A 22,881-nucleotide genomic window follows, 5' to 3' on the forward strand; every position below is an offset into this window, starting at 1 on the left:
TAGAGAAAGCCTGCGTGCAGAAACAAAGACCCAATGCAGCCAAAAATAAATAAATAAAATAAATAATAAATTAAAAATAAATAAATAAAAATAAAATTAATTGAGGGAAAAGGAATCTTTTGAAATTTGATTAGCAGATAGAAACTTCTTGCTATGTAACTGTTCTTAGTCTTTTGTTCACCTAAGCTAAATAACATAAAAATACACTAACGAATCTTAAGATTTACTTCATGCTATGATGGAACTAAGGAAAAAGCACATAACACTTCTATTTAAATAGAACCTCTTTTGTCACATTTGATTTTCAAAAAGAACAATAATATACTACTGAATATATATATACATATAAGCTATATACATAGCTTATAGCTGAATGTAATTTCTAGTCCTTTTTGGCCTGTCCTATGCCCTAATACTGAATATCTTGTAACTAACTATGCTCTTGCCGCTTGTATGAAAAACATTTTCCCAATTTACAAAGTCACTTTGTACTCTATCTGAAACTTCTAAAGAGTACTAGAAATTACTCACTCTAATGTCATTTGCAGACATAAAAAAAAATGTAATTGATTTGTCCTAGATACTGATCTAGTAATTCTACTTCTAGAAATATGGTATACCTCTCTCACTAAAATGGGACGTGGGGTGTGCTGAGTAGGTTAAAAGAATAAAATTAATCAGGAAAACAAAATAATCCACATCAGTAGCAATCATAATGCAGTTCTTGAAAAGACCAAACAGCAACCTCTATGTAGCTGGTAATCTCAAGTCTTCAATGGACACAATTCCTTATATTAAAGTACCAATTTACCAAGTTAAACTTCTACTTACTATATTAAGAGAACAGCCATTATTAGAAGGAATACAGAAAAAAATTATTCCCATTTTAGTAAGCGAAAATATTTCTGCTGCCAGAGCAAACTGTTAGTGAAATATCTATTCTACAATTTGAAGACACTGATTTTCCAAGTTGACAGGCTCTCTCTGAAGTCCTATAAAGAACCTTGTGCCCACTAATTCAGATATTTCAAGTATTCTGAAAACTAGAAATGTTCCCTAGCTCTCAGGCTAAATCCTAGTATGAGGATACTTCTCATCTTTAAATTTAGAATCATCCCATCTGTTAGAACTTCCTATCTATAAGATCTCTATCTAAAGTGGCCTCTCCCAATTACTTTATATCTCAAAACTTTGTTTATTCTCATCATGGTATTTTAAATATTTTTTTCTTGTTTATTTTTTCTCCTCCATTAGCTTATAAGCGGCCTCTGTCTTGTTCACTTTCCTGAAGGAGACTATAACTTTTTTATGTTAAAAATATTTCCTCTGAGTTGCAATTTTAAGGGAAAAGGACGTAGATTTCAAGCGAAGGTAACTGCTTAAAGGTCACTTGATGTAAAAAATCAGAACACTGCATTTAAAAATATTTTCCAGGTAACATTAGTTTAATGAATTGTGAACATTCAGCCTCGTATTCTTCACCTGGTTTCAATCAGACTCAATCTGTGAACAGATCCCTTCTTTACACCAATTTCACCTAGTTTCAGGAACAAACTAAAGGTTCATGAATGTTTTCCTCTGTCAAAAGGTGGTTATTTTTCAAGCTAAGCATCAAGCCTGAAACAAGCACGTACCCAAGCAAGGGAGGTTTAATTCCAGTGTAAATCGAAGCTTTTTTTTTTTTTTTTTAAAGAAATAAAAAGGCATGCTACACAGCATACTTAAGTAATATTCTAATATATTTATGACGCTGGGTTGCTTACTTCTGAACCTTATACATCCTCTCCATTTTTATTAGGGTTGGAAGCTATTCCCCTATCTCTCTTCCACTGTTTTCCCAGGGTCACAGTTACAGTACAGTTTGCCTAATGCATTTCGCACGGTCATCCTACCCGGAGTACGGCACTCTCTCTACTCCAACCAGCTCCAAACTCTTCTCCGCGGACAGAGGCTAAAAGCAGCGTGCTTTCAGGAGGCGAGGCAAACAGAAAGCCGGTTGAGAGTGAGCAACCGAATGGCTTTGCTGGCGGCGCCTAGCGTTGCACTGAAAGCCCTTTGCAAACAATTACTCACCTTATTTGTTCTCATGTTAGCATGTATGAGCCTTCTCGAGGCTGCAAGGGGATGCTCAGCGTTGCCACTGCACACAGGAACCACCGTGATCTCCTGTTGTCCTAAAATTAAACCGCCGCCTCTCGTCTGAACAGCGTTTTCGTCTACAAAGCGCTTTCACACGCGTTATCCGATTTGACCCCGACTCCAAGCCTGTGAAATGAGCGTCGCTTGCCACAGTGCCTATTTTACAGATGAAGAAAGGATCCTGTCCACAGACCTAGCCCTAAGGGCCGTCCTCTCCCCGGTGGAGAACGCAGCTCCGGGCAGCGGGGCGAGCAGGTGTGACGCCCGCGGCCGCAACCTCTCACCTGGCCGGCGGAGCGGGTCACCGCCTCCACTCCGCTGCCGGGGACGTGGGCCCCGCGGCGGCGGCCTCTCTGGGTCTCCGGGGTCCCTCTCTCTCCGCCCGCGCTCCGCCCCAGACCCCAAAGTGCCTCACGCTCTCCCCCTCAGGCTCACCGTCCGATCACGCCAGACAGCGTCCAGAAGGACCGGGAAACCCCGCGTCCGCCACAGCCGTCCAGGGTCTGGGACCCACGCTCCCTGGCGACGGCGGTGGCGGTCACCTGAAGGCCTGCGGGGTCCGGGGAAAGGAAAACCCGACCCCAATCAAGCAGCTGACATTTCCCAGTCAGCCGGAGTACCGCCCGCTTCCGCTTCCCCGCCTACCCTGTGGGCTGTCCTGTCCCGCAGCCGCAGGGGGTTGTGGGTATCCTGAAGGCGGGCAAAGCTGCAAGGAAACGAAGTAGTGGCGAGGCAGCCGGACTACCAGGCAGGGCCGACACTACAATTCCCAGCAGGCAGCGGAGCCGCAGACGGCGGCCGCGGAGGAGAGCGGGCAGAAGAATTCTGCGCGCGCGGCGGCGATGGAACGTTGATAGAGTTCGCGGGTCTAGCTGCTGGGGGTAGGAGCCGCACGCAGTGCGCCGCCGCGCGCCAAAGCGGGAATCCGGGAGGCGGGCACCTCTGCAATTAATGCACGCATTTAAAACTCCCGAACCTGCGGACGCCATGCACAGGTAAACCGATTGCAAAAAGGGGCAGACATGAATGGACCGTCTTAATTCTTTTAGGCCGCGAATTTTGCTACTTGCTAGTATTGTTAGTAATGCTGTAATGTGAATGGTTGCTTAGCCTCTTCTTTGGGAAAACGTGGATGGGTGGATGCTTTAGCGCGGTGATCAGCGTGCGATTTTATTTGGCTTCCCTTATTGGGCTTTCCGGCTGCTGTTTTCAATCACTGTATGATTGCCCTCCCTCTTTCCTTGTCTGTTCCTTCCACTTTAAGAAATTCTTGAGGCCTTCTGCATGATCGTAAATCGAAAAGAGTTTTCGATGTGTTCGATTTGTTTGGTTATTTTCTCTTTTATTCTTGGGAATTCGCCGCCGGCGCGTAGAAATGCAATTCAGTTAGCTGCTGTGAAAGTTTTCTGCAATGCATAACTTGCAGCTTCCTTTAGGCCTACCTTGGAATTATTTACGGGTGTGTTTTTGAAAGGAACGTGGGGCTATTGTGCGTTTCTGCAGGAAACACCTCCAGGAGATTCCCGACCAGAGTAGCAACGTTACCACCAGCTTCACGTGGGGATGGGATTGTAGCAAGACTTCTGAACTGCTTTCAGGCATGGGGGTCTCCGCCCTGGAGAAGGAGGAGGTGGACAGTGAGAACATCCCCCAGGAACTGCTTTCAAACCTGGGCCACCCGCAGAGCCCCCCACGAAAACGGCTGAAGAGCAAAGGGAATGACAAGGACTTTGTGATTGTCCGCAGACCTAAGCTAAATCGAGAGAACTTTCCAGGTAAGGTATGAGGGTAAAACTATCTGTCCAGTAAGTGGTGGATTAAACTATTTTGTTGGTAAACCTTTGTTCAAGGGCCTTTAGGATGGGGCCCTTTTAAAATTGCTGAATTCTGAAGTTATTTTCCAAAGAAATGGGACAACTCATTGTCTCTGAAGTTTACAGAAATGTTGGTATGTGTATCTCTTAAGGGACACGACCGACTTTTAACCCATGAAAAGACACTCCATACTTTTTCTTTAGGAGGGACTCTGCCTGGTCAAAGGCCAGCTCATTGCCACTGACAACTGGGAACAAAGCGATGATCCTCTAGGATTCTTTTTGTTTATATTCTGCTGCTCTGTAGCCCCGGTTGAGCTTTTTGCTGTAATCACTTTAGTTATTTGTCAAGGGGCTGCTAAAGTGAATGTTGAACTAAGGGGAGGAGACTTATCTTCCCAGGTCCGTTCCCAAGTGGGATTCTTCTGGATGCTCTGTCTTCATTACTAACCGTGTTATCTGTTCAGTTCCCCAACCCCAAAACCTGAAGGTTAGTCAGATTCCCACCATCCCCCAACATCCAACCAATCATTGAATCTTTCCCTCTTGTCTCCTAAATATTTCTCAAGCTGTCATCATCTCTTGCCTGATTACTGGAATGGACTCATAATTCCAGCCTTATCCTCCCCAGATCCATCCCCCAGAGCTAGAGTGAACTGATTAAAATGTAGAACTCACCACATCATTCCCCTCTTAATAGCTCCTAGTTCCCAGGCTTTTCAAGCAGGTGAATAAATGCCTCCCAGAGTGGATCAGAGCCCCGGGAGTACTCAAAGCCATAGGGTAAACATAGTGCATTGACCCGGGGTTATCAGTTTTTCTTGCTGGCAAGCCATGTAAAACATTAATTCAGCAAATATTTGCTGAGCACATTCTGTGTGCTAGGCATTGTTCTAGGTGCTGGGGATACAGCAGTGAGCAAAACAAAAGCATTTCTACCCTCATGGAGCTTCTGTTCTAGAGGGAGGATGCCGTTAACATAAATCTGGTATGTAGTATATGAGAATAAGTGCTATGGCTAAAAACAAAAATAGAACAAGCCAAGAGGGATTGGAGGTCCTGGTGTGGGAAGCTGGTTTGCAGGGTATTAAGGGAAAGCCTCGCTCGGACAGTGAACTTTAAACAAAGGCTTAAAGGAGATGAAGGAATGTGCCACGCAAATATCTTGGAGAAGAGAGCCCCAAGCAGAGGGAGCAGCTAGTGCAAAGACCCTGGGGCAGAGGAATGTTATGTTTGTTCAAGGAACAATAAGGAAGCCATATTCCCAGAGTGGATGAGCAAAGGGGAGAGTAGTGGGAGACGGGCTAGAGGTGCTATTGAGCAGAGTTGTGATGTGACCTTTTAAAAGGACACACTGATGTGTTGAGACTAAACTTTGGGGAGTTGAGGATAGAAGCTTAGAGACTTGTCGAGAGGTGTGGGAGTAGTATAAGCAGCGGTCAGCTTCTGGATAGATCCTGACATTAGAGTGGACAGACTTAGGAGACTTTGAAATTGTCTGTAGAAGAGGTGATCACAGTCTAAACTGAAATTGGGTGGGTCATGATGGAGAAGAAGAGACAGAGTCAAGAAATAAAGATGAAGTCTTGCAGAGCCAAGGTAAATAAGTATATTCCTGAATTCCCCTATCTGGCTTTCTTTGAGGAAGGTTGATGGGTTGGTTGGTTGCTCGCTTGCTTTAAAAAAAAAATCTGTTTTTTTGGCTTTTGACCTTTTCTTTAGGGAAAGAGAACCTTCAAGTTATGAGGATCTATATTTGGTGTTGGATTAATTAGAAAGGCAGTGACGGATTGTGGTGAAGTCAGGCACATCTGGCTTCAAATTCCAATTGTGCTGTTTACCAACCTTGGGAAGTTGTTTGAGCTACCTGTTCCTTAGTTTCTTTGTGAAATGGAATAGTAATACCCGCTTCATGGGTTACTGTGAAGATTAAATGAAAGAGTATACATAAAGCCCTTAGCATGCTGCCTGCACATAACACTCAACAAGTAAATCCAGTTAATTTGGTGGACAAAATGACACCCAGTTGAGAGGCTACTTCACTTGTCTTTTGTCCTTAATCCTGTTCGCGTAGATCTTTTTGCTTCAAAATTGAATGTCACTGCTATTTTTAGTGTCTGGAATGCAGCACGAGCAATTTGGTGCTTGACTAACCAAATGTGGTGAAAGACACTTCCTGCTAAGATGAGCAGCTTTTGATGACTTTGTCCAGTGCTGATAGCTTCTGACATGGAGTGATTGCTGTGTGTCCTTCCACATTCACACACACACAGGTGGACATACAAATGACATTTTTAAAGCAAAGCATTATGGAAACAAGACAGAAGATCAAGGGATGGCTGCCGTCTTCTAGGAAATTGCAAGTCAAGTTGAGGAGAAAAGAGAATACATAGTAAGAGAAGCTCACAGCAAAAGATGGCAGCAGTAGCGTGCAGTAGCAGCTGCTAAGTGGTTCAGGCAGCAGATGCTCTAGGAGGCCAGAGGGAGGGAGCCCCTTGTGCCAGAATGACCCAGAGCTTCCATGGTGATCCCTACTGGACATAGACGCGCTTCCTCCTTCTACTCAGCAAAGCAGAGGCTCTGAGAAAAGAGAGAAGGATCTGGAAATGGTCCAGTCACTGAGTCTAGACTGTGAAAATTGACTTCAAAAATATATATTTATCTGAAGTGAGAGGAAAAAAATCGTGAGTTTTATGTTTGTTGTGACCCAAGAGAGAGGCAGGGAGGGAAACCAGTTCTATGCTGTGTCTGTGCGTGGAGCTGCGCACAGTAGAGATGGGTTAATTGGTGTGGAGAGGGAGGGGCAGAGCCAGGGATGCAGGGGGAGGGACAGCTGGTGTAGAGAGTTCCCACTGGGCCTCCAGTGGTGCTGGATCATCATTCAAGCGAGTTTTGTCTGCAGTTGTCGGGACAGGTGGCTAAGAGCGCTGCAGGATTCGGCTGGAACAGGCCACACCTGCTTTCCATCGCTATCTGATGACAGTGGCCCTGGGCTGTGTGAGTTGTTCTTGGTTCTTCACTCGGCAGTCTCGCTTTTCTGCCGGCCCCAAGCCAGGCTCACATCTGGTGACTAAATCCTCTTCATCTGTTTAGTTTGGAAGACGAAAATGTTGTGGCCAACCCATACCAGGACAGGTCTGATTGACCTTTGGGGTGAGTGTGTAGAAGGAGTCGGGAGGAGGAAATGGCCCAGTGATGAGGTCAGTAACGGACAGAAAGAGAACAACTGCATTTTATTCATGGTTGTTAAATGCCTGTCCTGGTCCCCTGTCTTCTGCACCCCCCATCTCCCCACCCCCGACCTCCCAAACAGGGCACAGCCGTGGAAACGCTCTTGAACTGATTTGTTGATCAGCTCTCCTGTGGCTGTTAAACTGCTTCAGATTCCAAGCCCCACAGTGGTTTTCAGACTGGAGACTCCAAAGTTTAGAGCCTGCTGGTATCCCCAAGGGAACATGTTCAAAGTGCAAAATTCCAGAGATTCTGATCCCAGACGTCCTGCATTGAGCCTGGGAATCTGCTTTTCAATATCCCCAGGCAAATGTTTTTCCTCCTTTCTCTCCCTTTCTTTCTTTCTTTCTTTTTTGTTTTTTAATAACCAATAAGAAATATATTTTACGTTGCAATGCTGGGTGTGTATCTGGAACCAAAATTTCACAAAACTAGATTTCTCCTTACTAAGATATTTCCTATTCTCTTCCATTCCATTCTTTCAAAACAATGCTCGTCAAATAAATTGATTTCATGACTCACCAATGAATCTCAGCCCGCAGCTCCCAAAACTCAGCTCTGAAAGAGCCTTTACAGGACCCTCCCAGGCACCTTTCTTTGCCCTCTAGCTTCCTTTCATTCATTCAGCAAATGTTGATGGAGCGTCACTCTAGAGACTGGGGATCCAGCAGTGAACATAACGGACCAAAGATCCTGCTCTCCTAGAGCTTGTACCCTGTACTTAATTCTCCAAATCCCAATTTCCATGGTTTCTTAGTTACTCTTCCCACATCCCAGGGTTGAGCATAGAAATATGGGGTTGAGGGGGGTCATCGAGGACCCCTGTTTTAGTTTTTTCCTGTTTTGCTTTTTTCAGTTTTGTCTAGCCAGCCAAAACATAAAAATAAAAAACCCAAAATACCAAGCGCTAGCGTGGTCTAGTGTTTCTCTTCCTGATTTGTAGGAAGAGGAAGGAAACCTCATCCTGGATGGCAGAATCTGTTTGTAGTTTCCCAGAAAGGAAGCATGGGTTGTTAATACTTAAAACAAGCTAGCAAAAGCATGAACATGAGGTGAGCCTCCGCCCTTAAAAAACAAACAAACAAACAAAAAACCCCAGAAAACAGTAGATGTGAGTACCTGTAGCTGCTTATCCTTCACATATAATTGTTTATCTTTGCTTAAAGAGACGGGTGACTTTAAGGATCAAAGATTGAGATGACTTTGGAGTTTGAATTTGCATCTGAGTGTAGGTGATGTTCCAAGAAATAAACATGTCAAGTAAGATGTTACCTGTACTGCAAAGTCCTAATGCATCGAAAACTCTTCAACAAGCACTGTTTCCAGAGGACTTTAAGAGGCATGGGAAGTGATGAGGGTACAGAAGTGGACAGCTGCCTTTACACCAGAGGAATAAGTGGTGATACTGGTGGCTGAGGGTGGTGACTAGCAAGTTTGTGGATCTGGCCAGTTTTCACCTTCCATGGCTCCGAAGTATGTTTAACTGCTTCTATGTCGTTGAAGACTAGAGTCCGTGGGGTTAATTCTTTTCCTTACTGTGCAGGTCTGGTGTGCAGCCTTGGAGGGTTTAGAAGAGGTGAGTGGAAGAAAGACTTGCTCTGGACTTTCTCATCCTCTCTGGGCAGACAGACCAGGCAGCAGTGTAGTCAGGAATCCAGGAAACAGATGGTCGATGTTTTGAGAATTAAATATGGCAAGTAAAATTAGGTTAAGCATATCCCAAGCCTGGATACCAACCCCTGGGGCAGCTACATGAAGACAGACTCTGCCTCTTCTGCTGGAACAGTACCCAGTTTCAGGCTGTGAAACGCCCCCTGCCCCGCCCCCTGGCCTTCACCCCTACCAGGGGCCCTAGAATCCGTGTCAGTGTGGTCCTGCGATCGGCTCCATGGAGCCCTGGGTACTTGGCTGCTCGCAGAGGCTGTGCATTTTCTCGGCCGTTGCGCCTTGCATCTGCTCGCTGAACCGCTGAGAGCTCTCGGCATCTCTGTCTTACTCCCTCTGCCCTCTCCCCTCCCTCCCAAGCCCTGATAGATACCTTTTTCCGTAGCAAGTCAGATTTAATTCTCACCTTTTAAAAAACTTGTAGAAAATTAAGTACTCAGAATAGGAGAGAGAATCCTAGGGTAGCAAGAGGGCAGGATTCGGAGTCAGACCTGGATTTGGATTCCCACTCGGCCCTTTGCTGGTTGTGTGACCTGTCCCTTTAGTCACAGTTACATCTTCTCGTGAAGCCCCTCCCCCCCACCTCCAAGACTGCTCGTGTGCTGACAGAGGACACCACCTTTGTCCCCGGGTTTCTGTCTTTAGCCTCATCCCCCCAAACACCTACAGGGCCGTGCCATTCCTTTGCAGGTACTGTGCCCCGTGCCACCTGGCCAGCCTTCAGGCATCCTCCTCTGTGGCTCTGTGCCTTCACCTCAGGATGTGGGGTTTGGAAACACACAGAAGAGACCCACGTTGGCCTCTTGGCTCTGCCACCTAATCGTTGATAGCACCTCGGTGAGGTTTATTAATAACCCCACTAACACAAGCTTCCTCATCTATAAAACAGGATGCTACGACTTAGGACACGGACACGTTAGAATCAGTGTGCATTAATAAATGTCTGAGACTTTTTAGGGCTCTCAGTAAATGGCAGTTTTAAATGTCATGTTATGTTTTTGTTTATTAGTTTGTCTCCCACTGAGGCCACCAGGCAGGGACTGTGCTTACACACTCATGCATTAGTTAGGCACCCAGGAATGTATATTGAAGTGGAGCCTTAGGCCAGCCTTGTCATTTTACAAATGAGGAAACTGGTCCTAAGAGGCCGACAGTCTTGCCTGTCTATAAAATAAAGCCAGCATTCTTCTCTTGGGTGTCAGTCATTCCTTTGTGTAATATCAGTTGAGAACTTTCTAATGTTCACCGCCAGGTTCGTCCTAGGCACCAGGTGTAGCAGTTAATAGGTTAAGGAAGGTTAACCAGTCACACAGATACAGAATTAGCACATTCACAGTTTGCGTGAAGGGGGAGTAAAAGGTATAATGCATTGAGCAATGATTTAGTGAATGCCTGTTATGTGTCAGGTATTGTGCTGGGTGCTAGATGTGCAAATCTGGGTATGGGGGCTGTGGTGGTGACCTGGGAATGCTCCTCTGAGAGAGTGACACTTAAGCTGAGGTCTGAAGGATGACTAGGAGTTGGGCAGGTGAAGATGGATGTTGCCGTGCAAAGCCCTCCTAATTCTAGACTTAGCTTACTTGTGTGGCTTCATTGCCTGGCTTTGCTGTCCTCGGCAAACATCTGCATTCATCGCTTGCCACATTTTCCTTCTAGCATTTGAATTACTGATCTTGTATTCTAATTGTTGTTGATTTCTTATGTCTTTCTAATAAAATGGGAAGCACCAAGTTCATTAATTTATTTATTTCTCCTGCCCTACACTTCACAACAAGCTTCCCTATTTCCTTTCCTCACCATCTTTGGTAGACACTTCGGTGCCCCAGCCATAGCTCCTTGAAGCTCACCATTCCCTTTTACGCCGAAGGCTTTCTCCTCCATGTAGATGACATTCTGTGTTTGAGGGCTTTCTCTGGGCAGAGGTGCTAGGCAGTCAACATTCCTGCCCTCTCCCAGAAGCCGCCAACCAATGACTGACAGCAGTTGGTGGATTAATGCCACAGCACCTGTGCCCTTGGCTGGGACCACTCTGGGGCAAGTGCCATATGCTTCCCTGGAGTGCCCTGCAGATTTGAAGCCCAGTTGCCCATAGCGGTAATCTGCTTATTCACATACCCAAATTGGCTTCCTGCCCTTCCATGTCTCGCTTCACTCTTTCCAGTACTTCTGAGATCCCTTCCCAAATAAACTACTTTAGTTCATGTCCTCAGGATCTGCTTCTGGGGATCCCAAACTTGGGTAGAGGACAATTTGGGGGGTCTCAGTAAATCATACCAGGCAGCCCTTGTCCAAACCCTACTCCCACCGTGGGTGTTTTCACGTAGGTGAAAATCCCAAGCAGCATTGAAAAGAAAAGGTTACAAGAGGAAAATGTACAGATTTTATGGAGAAAGGAGAGGAATAGAGGCAAGAGGAGAAAGTTTGACTCTCTGCTGCTTAACCTCTTGTCATAAGTTATTTAGTCTTCATAGTGAACAACTTTGCAAGATAAACCTTTTGATTCCCATTCCTACAGATGAAGAAACCGAGCCCCAGAGGGATTGAGTAACTTGCCTAAGGTTCGTAGTCTTGGAGGCAATGTAGTCGAATTCCAGTCGAAGCTGTGCTCCTTCCTCAATCCAGTAGTCCTCACACTTGTGGCGGGGGCCAAGCACGTGGTGTCAGGATGGTCTGTGCAGATCATAGTAAAAATCTCAACACGTTAGGTTCGAAGTGACTAAGTGTATGATTTTTTTGCCGAATGAAATGCCAGCATCTGATCTGTATATGTGAGAAGCAGCAGAGGTCAGGGAGTTAAGAAGAATTCATGGAAGAAAAACTTTTCTCCAATCTGGGGAGCAGGACAGGAGCCCTGTTGGAGAAGCTCTGTCCACACTGACCTTGGACCAGGAGCTTTGTGGCAGTGATGGAGGTTTGTTGGAGCTGCCTCCCCAGAACATGGTCCAGGCTCAGCGTGGATGATCTATCTGCCTTCCCCCCTCTGCCCCTAGGTTTCAGAGCCTCAGTCAGTCCTTTATTTTATTCTCTAGAGAGGGAGGGGCAGGGGTTCATTGAGCAGCTGCATCTTTCCTCCTCATTTTTCCATAGAGGCTACTTCCCTGACCACTGCTCCACCCCCATACCCTGCGCAGCACAGCACAGCACCCTGAACCCTACTGCAGCCCATGGTGATACTTGCTTGGAATTTCCTGTTTATTTATCTGTGTCTCTGAAAGTCTGAGCAGGCCATGCCTTGCTCATCTTTGTCTGTAGAACAGATCCCAGCATGTAGTACATGTTCAATAAATATATGAATGGATGAATGTATCAGACATTGTGTCCTTAGAATACAAAGACTATTTAAAAAAAGAAAAAAATCGGGTTCTCATTCTCAAGAACTCATGGCCTCCTGGGGGCCTACACAGGTGACTAAGCAAATAATGAAATCATGGTTAAAAAAGCGACCTGTTCTTGGTGATGTCATGGGAGGCCGTCCATAGGAGTTGGGGCATTAATGGCCACTTGATGTTAAATTAATAGCAGTCGGGGGCGGGCACAGCATGTACAGAGGCACTGAGATGTGACGAAGAATGACTCATTCTGAGAATTCCAAGTAGCTCCAAATGGCTGGAACATATTTCTAGATAATGAACCTAGAAAAATAAGTGGGGCACTGCCAGAAAGCTTTGAATTTCATGCTAAGCAGTATAGACTTTAGAGTGAATATTCAAGGGACACCACTGAAGGGTCTCATTGAGGGACGGGCATAGACGTTTTCAAAAGATTGCCCAGGAATAGGAGAAAAGAGTCGGACTGCCATGTTTATCACTCTCCTCCATGCTCTCTCCAGCTGTCCATCGTGTTCTCCACAGAGCCTGGTGTAATGTCCGTGTTCAGTCAATAATGACACCTTTTAAACGGGGAAGTGGGAGTGTTAGGGTTCTCCAGTGACACTGAACAAATAGGAGATATAGGGAGATTTATTAATAAGGGATTGGCTTGCGCAGTCCTGGAAGCTGAAAAGTCCCAAGATCTTCAGTCCCAAAGACCTGAGACCCCGCAGAGCAGATGGTACAAGTTTCAATCCAGGTCTGAAGGCAGGAGGAGACCCAGGTCCCAGCTCAAAGACAGGAGAGAGAGACAGTTCTCCGTTCATCAGCCTTTTGGTCTAACCTGGCCTTGGATTGGATGAGGCAAGCCCACAACTGGGGAGGGCAATCTGCTTTTCTCAGTCCATTGATCAAATGTTAATCTCATCCTGAAACACCCTCACAGACACACCCAGAATAGTGTTTAACCAAAATATCTGGGCACCCCCTGACCCAGTCAAGTTGATACTAAAATTAACCATCACAGAGAGGAGAGGATAGTGCTAGAATTGGTGTAGCAGATGGATTGGAGGTAGAGAGAGACTGAGAAGGCAAGTTATTGAGCTCATCTAACCACTCTAAATCTAATCTAAATCACTCAGTATTTCTTTGGTGCATACTTATTTCCTTCTAGGCCATTGTCATGTTAACCCGATCTTGTGGGTTATTCTGTACATTCATAGGTAAGAGTTTAATACTTGTTGAATAGCTGTTTAGAGTTTGCTTTTATAAGACTAAGTAAACTGGTTTTCCTGCATCCACCTTTTTCTCCCTCCAGTTTATTCTGCACACAGCAGCCAGAGTGATCCTTTTAAAACCTCTGGGAGATGCTGTCATTCCTGTGCTCAGAATCCCCTGGCGGCTCCTCAGCACCTTCAGAGTCAAAGCTGAGGCTCCTCAAGCCCTGCCTGACCCGGCCCCCTCTCACCCCACTGACCTCTTCCATCATCCCCATAACTTGCTCACTCTGTTCTACACTGGCCTCCTTGCTGTTCCTTAAAACAGACATGCTGTTCCTGCACCTCGAACACACCCCAGAGACTCACAAGGCTGGCCCCCTCTCTGTTCAGCCTTTCCTCAGTGATCACCGGCTCGGTAAGGTCTTCCCTGGCCGCTGTGCTCAGACTTTGAACGCTGGCCCCCGTACTCCCCATCCTGTCCTTTACCCTGCGTAAGTTTTCTGCGTAGCACTAATCAATTTTAACATATCATGTACTTTTTAACATATTGAACAATTTTTAGCGTATCATCTAATATCATGTGATCGTTTCCTCCTGCCGGAATGTAAGTTCCATGAAAAAGTATTCTGTCTGTCTTGTTTTCTGCTTTCTCCCCAACACCTGAAACGATCCCTGGCGTCAGAGTTAAGTGCTCAGTACATATTTGTTGAATTAATAGATGAGAACACCCTTTTGATATTGCACTTTTAGGTAAATTGACTTCTGAGTGCTTTCTGTAAACCTGAAAGAAGAGGGAGGAAGGTTCGTTTGCCTTTTAAATAAGGTCACAACTTGATAAATGCACCACTGAATCCACTTCAGAGAGAAGTGAGGCGTTCCTTAGCAACCAAAAGCATCGTGATGTCTTAGACATTGCTGTCTGAGATCTGAGCAGCGTGGGACTTGCTGTGAACCACTGTTAGTATAGTTCTTGCCCAAGACTGGCTGGTGGACACTGAAGAGAAGAATGTTATGAAAAGTATTCTTGATATTCTCTTTTCTCCTTTGCTGAGAAAGTATGGTACCCACTTCAGGGTACATAGACAGTCGGTAAACAGAAAAACATTTGTGAGGATGAGGAATTCATTTAGCGTTAAATTCCCCTGTTTAAGCTACGTGTTGTATATGCTTTAAGTGCATGAAAAGGCTCAGTAGACTTGATAGGGCAAAAGAATGGTGATGGGAAGACACTTTTTTTTTTTTTCTTTTTTCCCCTCAAAGGTGTTTCATGGGACTCCCTTCCAGACGAGCTGCTCTTAGGAATCTTCTCCTGTCTGTGCCTCCCTGAACTTCTGAAAGTCTCCAGTGTTTGTAAGAGATGGTATCATCTAGCGTAAGTATTTTTCACCCCTTCTGGTATATGTGGAGGAGGAGAAAAGAAGGGTTATTTATTTATTCATTTGGGTTTGGTGAAACTGAAAACCAAGAAAAATAAGGCAGCACAAAGCAAACTAGGTATCTTCTCCCTTTTATTAATAATCAGTGTCTTATTTCAGAGGGAAGGGAGGGAGCTACCGGAAGTGACTTACCCATTTCTGAAAACCTCCTTTCCCTGTATTCGGTGTAGCCCATGTTTACTGGGCAACGTACCGAGAGTGAGGGGAGTGATGGGCGGGCGTGAAGGCATGGCTGCTGCTCACCCGCCGGCTGGGCTGGGCAGTGAGTGCAGTGGGAGAGAGAACTCGCGGCTCTGGCATTAGACCTGAGTGGGAAGCCAGCCTCTGCCGCTTAGGCTTTGGGGGACCTGAGCGAGGTTCTTGACACTTCTGAGCTTCAGTCCCCCCCATATATAAAATGGGGGTGATGGTACCTTCAGGAGAGCGCCGCTGTGAGGATGCGGTATAAAGATGCCAGGGCAGTGCTCAGCTCGTAGAAACGTTCAGCGCGTGGCAGCCGACAGTTGTTGGGGTTTTTGTTGGTTCGGGGGCAGCACTTTTCAAGTGTGGATGGTGAGCTGCACAGGGGGAGTCTTGGTGAGCTGGGACGGCAGTAACGGGCCAGAAGCGGGGGGGAAATGACTGCCTTTCCATCTTCACCTTTTCTCCTACCCATTAACCTCTGGCCATGCTTTGCTTTGTGCTTAAAGGCCATCTGTCTCTCTCCTCCCTCCACACATCTAGGACTCTCGTTGTGAGACTGCAGGAGCCCCTACCCTACCATTCACGGGTGTGCTGGAAATAAGACACTCTAGGTATTTACAGGGCTACAGTCGTCCCTTGGTATCCGCTGGGTATCAGTTCCAGGACCTCCTGTGGATACCAAAATCCACGGATGCTCAAGTCCCTTATATAAAATGGCGTAGGACAGTCTGTCTCTGTATCCGGGGATGTGTGGTTGCTTGAATCCGCGAATGCGGAACCCGTGGATAGGGAGGGCCGACTGTATCTGCTTAGAAGAGCCACAGAGAGGTCTGCACACCTGGAATACTGGAGCAGGTAAATGGAGGTTGACTTTCACTTATCCCCGCCCAAGTGACCCCATCTTGATTTTCTTTTTCCACCAGCTGTCCTCTCCATGTAGAGTCTATTAATCTTCATTTCAACTGTCATAGAAGTTATAACTGACATTTATTAAGCACTTGTTATATGCCAGGCACTGCAGTCCTGCCTTCTTAATAATAGAGGTTGAATAACATGTTGACAATCTGTTTGTGTAGAATTATTTTGAAGCTCTAGCCAGTGGTCTGCAAGCAGTATTAAAAAGTAAAATTCTTGTAGATATTTAAAATGTTCCCTCATGGGCTTGATCTCATGTTTTCTTTTTTGTTAAATTGAATTAATCTCTGGGTATTAAAGCTCCTTTATCGTGTTGTTTCGTACATTTTGGCACCTCCTTTTTGCTTCAGAAACACTATCTAAAATCTAAATAATATTTTTACCTTTTTCCTTCCCATTAGTTCGTATGTATATACCTATATTTTTGTGCGTATATATATTTTTCAAGCTTTTAAGGTATTGTAAAACAGAGCTGAACTATGACTTTTTCCTAATAGATATCTGATAACTATGTCTCATAATAAAGTCGTAAAAACTTTCCTCCTTTTAGGTACATTTACACGTTCGTTAGGGTAATAGAGGTAGCCTGTTCATGCTTCACAAAAATGGCAAATGGGATCATTTGGGCCATTTTGAACCTATCTACTCGTTCGATAATCAGTTGAGTGATTTGAACAATCATTTTTAAAGTTATCGAATTGATTTGAATCCTGCAATTGTATTCTCTGGTTCTAGATCATTGCATTGCTCCTGATAGCGTTGAACCAGCTAAATTGGAAATCCATATAAAGAGGAAAATAAAAGCTTATCCGTGATAGGACCAGGAGATATTCAATAATGCCTTAAAAATATCATAGGTAGGGCTTCCCTGGTGGCGCAGTGGTTAAGAATCTGCCTGCCAATGCAGGGGACACGGGTGCGAGCCCTGGCCTGGGAGGATCCCGCATGCCGCGGAGCAACTAGGCCCGTGAGCCACAACTACTGAGCCTGCGCGTCTGGAGCCTGTGCTCCGCAACGGGAGAGGCCGCGACAGTGAGAGGCCCGCGCACCGCGAGGAAGAGTGGCCCCCGCTCGCCGCGACTGGAGAAAGCCCTCGCACAGAAACGAAGACCCAACACAGCCAAAAATAAATAAATAAATAAATAAATTGATTAATTAAAAAAAAAAAATCATAGGTAATTGTATAGTCAAAAACAAAGATGCCTTCGGAATTTGCTTCAAGGCGATTTAGTGGCCGTGTCCTCACGTTAGTAACGGTGGCGAGGGCCTCCAGTAACCAGTGCCCCGGCTTCCCAAACACAGCACCTCCTCTTTTCCAGGTTTGACGAGTCTCTCTGGCAGACCTTAGACCTCACGGGCAGAAACCTCCACCCAGATGTGGTTGGTCGGCTGCTGTCTCGAGGGGTGGTTGCCTTCCGCTGCCCACGATCGTTTATGGACCAACCGTTTGTTGAACGTTTCAGGTAAGAAAGGAAAATCCCTGGAAAATCTTGGGATGGAAAACAGATCAAAATGTCTTTTTTCCTATATTCAGCTGTATGCCCTATGACAGGTCATCTGTGCATAATGGAGAGTTATTTGCATATTTTGCCGTGTGGCCTTTGTGTTGAAACATGGCACAGGTTTCAGTGACATCATTCCCATTTTAACTCAGGGCTGCTCTTGGGCTCTTCCCAGGGTCTTAGATGCACTTGGGGTCCTCAGTAGATGGGCGTCCAGAGTCCCATGAGGCAGGAGCCAAGCAGAGCCCTCACCAACAGATGCAAGGCAGCCTAGCCATTTCCCCACTGCCTATTTCTGATCAAGAAAAAATGTGAGGCATCCTTTCAGGTTTTGTCACTCTTGAGTTTCTGATCCTATCGTGGACAAATTTGCATCCTGAAAAAAAAGGCCCTCTCTTGGTGTGTTTTGTAGACTGTTCTGAAAAAGTATTACTGATAGTTTTGCAATGTGGTTCAGTGCCGTCTCACACTTGAGTGGAATAACTAGGTACTGAACAGAAAAATAAGCAGAGCTGAGGATGAAACACGCATCCCGACTCGAGGCCTTTTTGCCTTCTCGCCGGGGTCGCATGGCGACACTCCTCTCCCACGGGTGTTTATCCTTCTCCTGCGGCTCTTCCTTCTTGGTCTCCTTCACGTGCGTGCTTGGCTTTGTGCCTCTAGGGCCTGTGCCTGGCTGCCCTCTCTTCCTGATCCACACACTGTCTTTGGACAAGCTGTGTCCGGTACACCCATGTTTATGCCAAGACTCTCACAGTCTCATCTCTAGCCCCGCCCTCTCTTTCAAACAAACTCTTATTTCTAATTACCTAAAAACCTCCACACCTGGATTTCCTCCAAGTACCTTAATATTAGTATAGCCATACCAAGAACCACGATATTAGCCTCCCTTTACAACTTACCGTCCACAATCTTCCCTGTTTTGGCACTCTACCCACTCACCCTTGCTGGGAGTCATCATAGGCGTAACCTTTTTGTCATCCACATCCAGCTCATTCTCACGATGCCCATTAGTTAATTTTCTACCTGGGACTATACTGGCACAACATCTGGACTTGGCAAAAATGCTCTCGAATTTTAAAACAAACGAGGGTGGGAATTAGCTAGTAGCAACTTATTTTATGACCAAAACTATAGCTAATATTTGAAATGCGTATTTAGGGTCTTGTTTGTGATGGACTGCCCAGGTGGGGAGGAGAAAAGGGTCGGTTGTGATCTGGATGTGCTGGTGTGAGCCACCTTGTGGAACCTCTTTTTATTCCTTCTGTGTTCAGCCCTTTTCGTGTACAGCACATGGACCTGTCGAACTCGGTGATCGATGTGTCTACCCTCCACGGCCTTCTGTCTCATTGCTCCAAGTTGCAGAATCTCAGCCTAGAAGGCCTGCGGCTTTCGGATCCCATTGTCAAGTGAGTAGCAGCCAGGAGTGTGTCACAAAGGCAGTTGTTTTGTTAATTTTGTTTCCTGAGTGTACCTGGGGTGTCCTGTCCATATCCAGATGGACTCAGAAAATATCCAGTGCAGTGTTCCAGCTTCCGCAAAACTTTCCAGGACTCACCTAGGCAACCAAAGTTTGCATCCTAACTATATTGCCGAGGCTCGTGCTAGGTTCTAGACATACAGGGATGAATCAAGGCATGGTCCCTCCCTCATTCGTGGGAGAAACAAGTAATTACAGTGCTGTGTGTTTGTTAGGTGAGTTGCCGAATATGTGGCAACACACAGAGACCTAATTAAATTTCGAGAAGGCAGCCTTCTCGGAGGAAGTGACTCTTAAGCTGAGTATTGAAAATATATAGGTAGGAGTTCTCCCCATGATATGGGGAAGGAAGCAGTCTGGTTGGGTCTAAACTCTGAAGTGGTCGGGAATTGCTGGAGCGTGGGGCCCAGTGAGGGAGGTGACAGGTGAGGGTGGTCAGGGACCAGATCATAGTGGAGTGGGCCCCTGCCACGCTGGAAGAAGTCTGGATTCTGTTGTGCGCTGTAAAGAGGGAAGCGTGGTGAAGAGAGGAGAGTGGTTCTGAGGATGGAAGGAACATGTCAGAGTTGAATTTTAGAAAATTAACTCACTGGGCATCTCAGAGGGTCAGTCAGACATAAAAGAAACTAGATTAGTTAAGATACTATTGTATTCATTCAGGTAAGAAATGATGACACCTGATGGGAAAAAATAGAATAATGATAATAATAGCAGCTAACATTTATTGAGCACGTACCATGTGCCAGATACTAGATTCTTTAGAGGTATTCTGATTTAATCCTCACAGCAACCCCATGAAATATGTTCTTATTGTTCCCTTTTTACAGATGTGGAAACTGAGGAACAGAGAGGCTGAATAACTTGTCCAAGGTCACACAGTTAATAGGTGGCAGAACCAAGATTTGAACCTGGCAATATAGTATGATTCCAGAACTCTCACTGTTAATCACTATTTCACTAATATGAGGCATTTGGGAATGTAGAGGAGAGGGCAAAATTGAAAGAACTTAGTGACTTTATAAGTAGAAGTTTACCAATTGTGGGTGAAATGGAAAAATGTTTATTTCATTGCTGGCTTGTTTTTTTTTTTTTTTAAGTACATTGAGCCGTGTTTGTTGTGGACTTACTCTCTGTGCCAGGCACTGTTAAGGCCTTTATTACATTGTATCATTTAATTTTAACAACCCTACCAAAAAGGTATTGATCTTGCCATTTCACAGATGATAAACTAAGGCAAAATGTCCTGCTTGGTGTCATCCAGATAGTAAGATGTGAATTTAAACTCACTTCTGACTCAGAGGCCTGTGTGCTTTTAACTGTCTCACTTAGCCTCATGCTTGTTGATTGAGTAAGAGTGTCTTGTTGGTGTTCTTATGACTTTGTCTTCTTTCTCCAGTAATCTTGCTCAGAACACAAATTTAGTGCGATTAAACCTTTCTGGGTGTTCTGGATTCTCTGAATCTGCCCTGAAGACTTTGCTGAGCAGCTGTTGCAGGTAGGAGAGATTTGAGATTTCGATTATAGAACTGTTGTTTCAAATATACAGTTATCTTTCACATCAGAATAGAATCAGGGGAAATTTTTAAGCTATTCCTAACTTTCCAAGCTCTTGATTTGGATAATGCAATGCCTTTTGCCCTCCAAACTTTCCATCCAAACTCAGAAGTCAAATCGATTAAGTTTCCAAAGGATACTTGTGTAGTGATCTCTTTTTTTTCTGTGACTATTAAAATACGGAAAATGTAGTAGTGTGTTTATCAACAATATGTACAAACAGTATCTGTTTATACCTGACTGTACGGTCAGGCGTTTTTCCCTATAATATCTGTAGACCTAACTTAACAGTTTGGATTAAATTTGTTATTGCAAAATACACCATGAATTTGGGTGATTCCATTAAAAACATCTTTTATATTATGTAGTAATGTCAGTATATAAATAAGGTTACAGAGTTATAGAAATTAGTAAGTGAGGGAGGGACATGGTTCACAGAATACCCAGTACTGTGTGTATGTCTGTGTCCTTTTTAATATCCCTTGGTCTCTGTGCTAATAGCATTGTACTTATTTCTACTTAATGATCTGTTGAAAGTAGATTGCCTTTGGATAAGAATGTTATCAATGAGATAAAATGGTAGCCCTCCATTTTCTCAACAGTGCCAGGAATGGGATGTATAGTTTAATGGTTGGACTCTTTCTCTGAAGCCCTCATTTGCTCAGTTAGCAGAGGCCCAATAAGGGAAAGTGGGTTTTTGTAATGTCGGCATCTCTTTATTAGGAATCCCCGGTACAATCCAACAGTTTTTTAAAGCATCTCGGGCGCTTGCTCATACTGTGTAGTTGTTTGCTAACAACCCGGGTGATTGAGAAAGAAAGCATAGAGACTAGAATTTTTCTATCTAGTCCTGCAATGAGGTTTGAGCAGGAGAGGAGAGCGCTTCCCTCCTCTTCCAGGAGGGGGCAGCATTCACTAAGCCCTTGGCCCACATACCCTGGCAAGTTTCTGGAACACACTGGAACAAGATGGGAGAAAGCAGTTTCAGGTGAGCGAATGTAGCTGCTTAGAGGAGCAGAGGTTCTGTGCAGAAAATGGTAAGGAATTGACGGCTTTGTATATTCTTGGTTTGCAGCTTTAGGCGGTGCTACGTTGAGAACTCATTCTGGGTGATGGTTTCATGCTTTCCTTTATCACCCCTCTTGTGTGCAGATTGGATGAACTGAACCTCTCCTGGTGCTATGAATTCACTGAAAAGCATGTGCAGGTGGCTGTCGCACACGTATCAGAGACTGTCACCCAGCTGAATCTCAGCGGGTACCGAAAGAATCTGCAGAGATCGGGTAAGACCCGCCGGGCTGCTGGCCCCTTAACCACAGCAGCCACGACAATAACAGCAGGTTTGATTTCTCGAGCATCTCCTAGGCGTGGTCCTCCATAAGTTGTCTCATTTAATCCAGCGCACGTGTTCCTATTCATATTTTTCAGATGAGGTAGCAGCTGGCTGATCAGAAGAGTCATGTAAATGCCAACAGCTAGTGGGTAGCAGGGTTGGAATCCAGAATCTGAAAGTGGAAACCTTCATCCTTTAAAGCAATTTATGTTTAAGCAGAAGAAGTTCTTTTCATTAACTAAATTGTTAGGTAAAACCCCAACATAAAAATCGATCGGTGCAGCGTTTGATCAGTATTAAGCTGTGGTTCTCAACTGGGGACAATTTTGCCTGCAAGGGGACATTTGGCGAAGTCTGGAGACATTTTTGATTCTCACGGCTGCAGGGGTGTTACTGGCATCTAGTGGGTAGAAGCCGGGAATGCTGGTGAACAACGCACAGGACAGCAGAATAACACACCAAAAAGAATCTGGTCCTAAATGTCAGTAGTGCCAAGGTTGAAAAACCCTTTCATATTTATAACTAACTCCTCTCAATTCAGTCTAAGAGGAAAATGAGGTTTTTTTGTTTTTTGTTTTAAATCATCTCAGAACTCTCTAATTAACTCCCAAATGCCAAATCCAATGGCCTCTTTCTTTTTTTTTTTTTAAATTAATTAATTTATTTATTTATTTACTTTTGGCTGTGTTGGGTCTTCATTTCTGTGCGAGGGCTTTCTCTAGTTGCGGCAAGCGGGGGCACTCTTCATCGCGGTGCACGGGCCTCTCACTATCGCGGCCTCTCGTTGCGGAGCACAGGCTCCAGACGCGCAGGCTCAGTAGTTGTGGCTCACGGGCTTAGTTGCTCCGTGGCATGTGGGATCTTCCCAGACCAGGCCTCAAACCCGTGTCCCCTGCATTAGCAGGCAGACTCTCAACCACTGCGCCACCAGGGAAGCTCCGACGATGAGGTTTTTTAGACGAACACAGACATTTGAAATCAGGGGTAATGGGTGACAGTTAAAGTCTTTATAAGCCTCAACGTTCAGTTATGCTTTGTCTTATTTGTCTAATACTGACAGAATCTTAATTTGCAAAGATAAGTTTTTGCAAATGGCAAGGT

At 45.1% G+C, this 22,881-nt stretch overlaps 2 protein-coding genes across 2 annotated transcripts in view; one reads left to right on the forward strand and one right to left on the reverse strand.

Moving 5' to 3' along the window:
- Window positions 1-2,770, reverse strand: part of LMBRD2 (LMBR1 domain containing 2) — a 40,815-nt gene extending 38,045 nt beyond the window's left edge. The window contains exons 1-2 of the mRNA XM_061187705.1: window positions 2,575-2,770; window positions 2,074-2,265 (exon numbers count right to left, since the gene is read on the reverse strand). The gene's annotated coding sequence lies outside the window, so the exon portion shown is untranslated. The remainder of the gene's footprint in view (window positions 1-2,073; window positions 2,266-2,574) is intronic.
- Window positions 2,771-2,888: 118 nt separating this feature from the next.
- The window catches only part of SKP2 (S-phase kinase associated protein 2), a 31,701-nt gene continuing 11,708 nt past the window's right edge, over window positions 2,889-22,881 (forward strand). The window contains exons 1-7 of the mRNA XM_061187706.1: window positions 2,889-3,134; window positions 3,643-3,914; window positions 14,638-14,749; window positions 17,231-17,374; window positions 18,688-18,822; window positions 20,290-20,388; window positions 21,600-21,730. Of these exons, the coding sequence (XP_061043689.1) occupies window positions 3,091-3,134; window positions 3,643-3,914; window positions 14,638-14,749; window positions 17,231-17,374; window positions 18,688-18,822; window positions 20,290-20,388; window positions 21,600-21,730 (937 nt within the window). The 5' untranslated portion in view covers window positions 2,889-3,090. The remainder of the gene's footprint in view (window positions 3,135-3,642; window positions 3,915-14,637; window positions 14,750-17,230; window positions 17,375-18,687; window positions 18,823-20,289; window positions 20,389-21,599; window positions 21,731-22,881) is intronic.

This window comes from Eubalaena glacialis, chromosome 4 (genome assembly GCF_028564815.1).
Source record: "Eubalaena glacialis isolate mEubGla1 chromosome 4, mEubGla1.1.hap2.+ XY, whole genome shotgun sequence".
NCBI lineage: Eukaryota > Metazoa > Chordata > Mammalia > Artiodactyla > Balaenidae > Eubalaena > Eubalaena glacialis.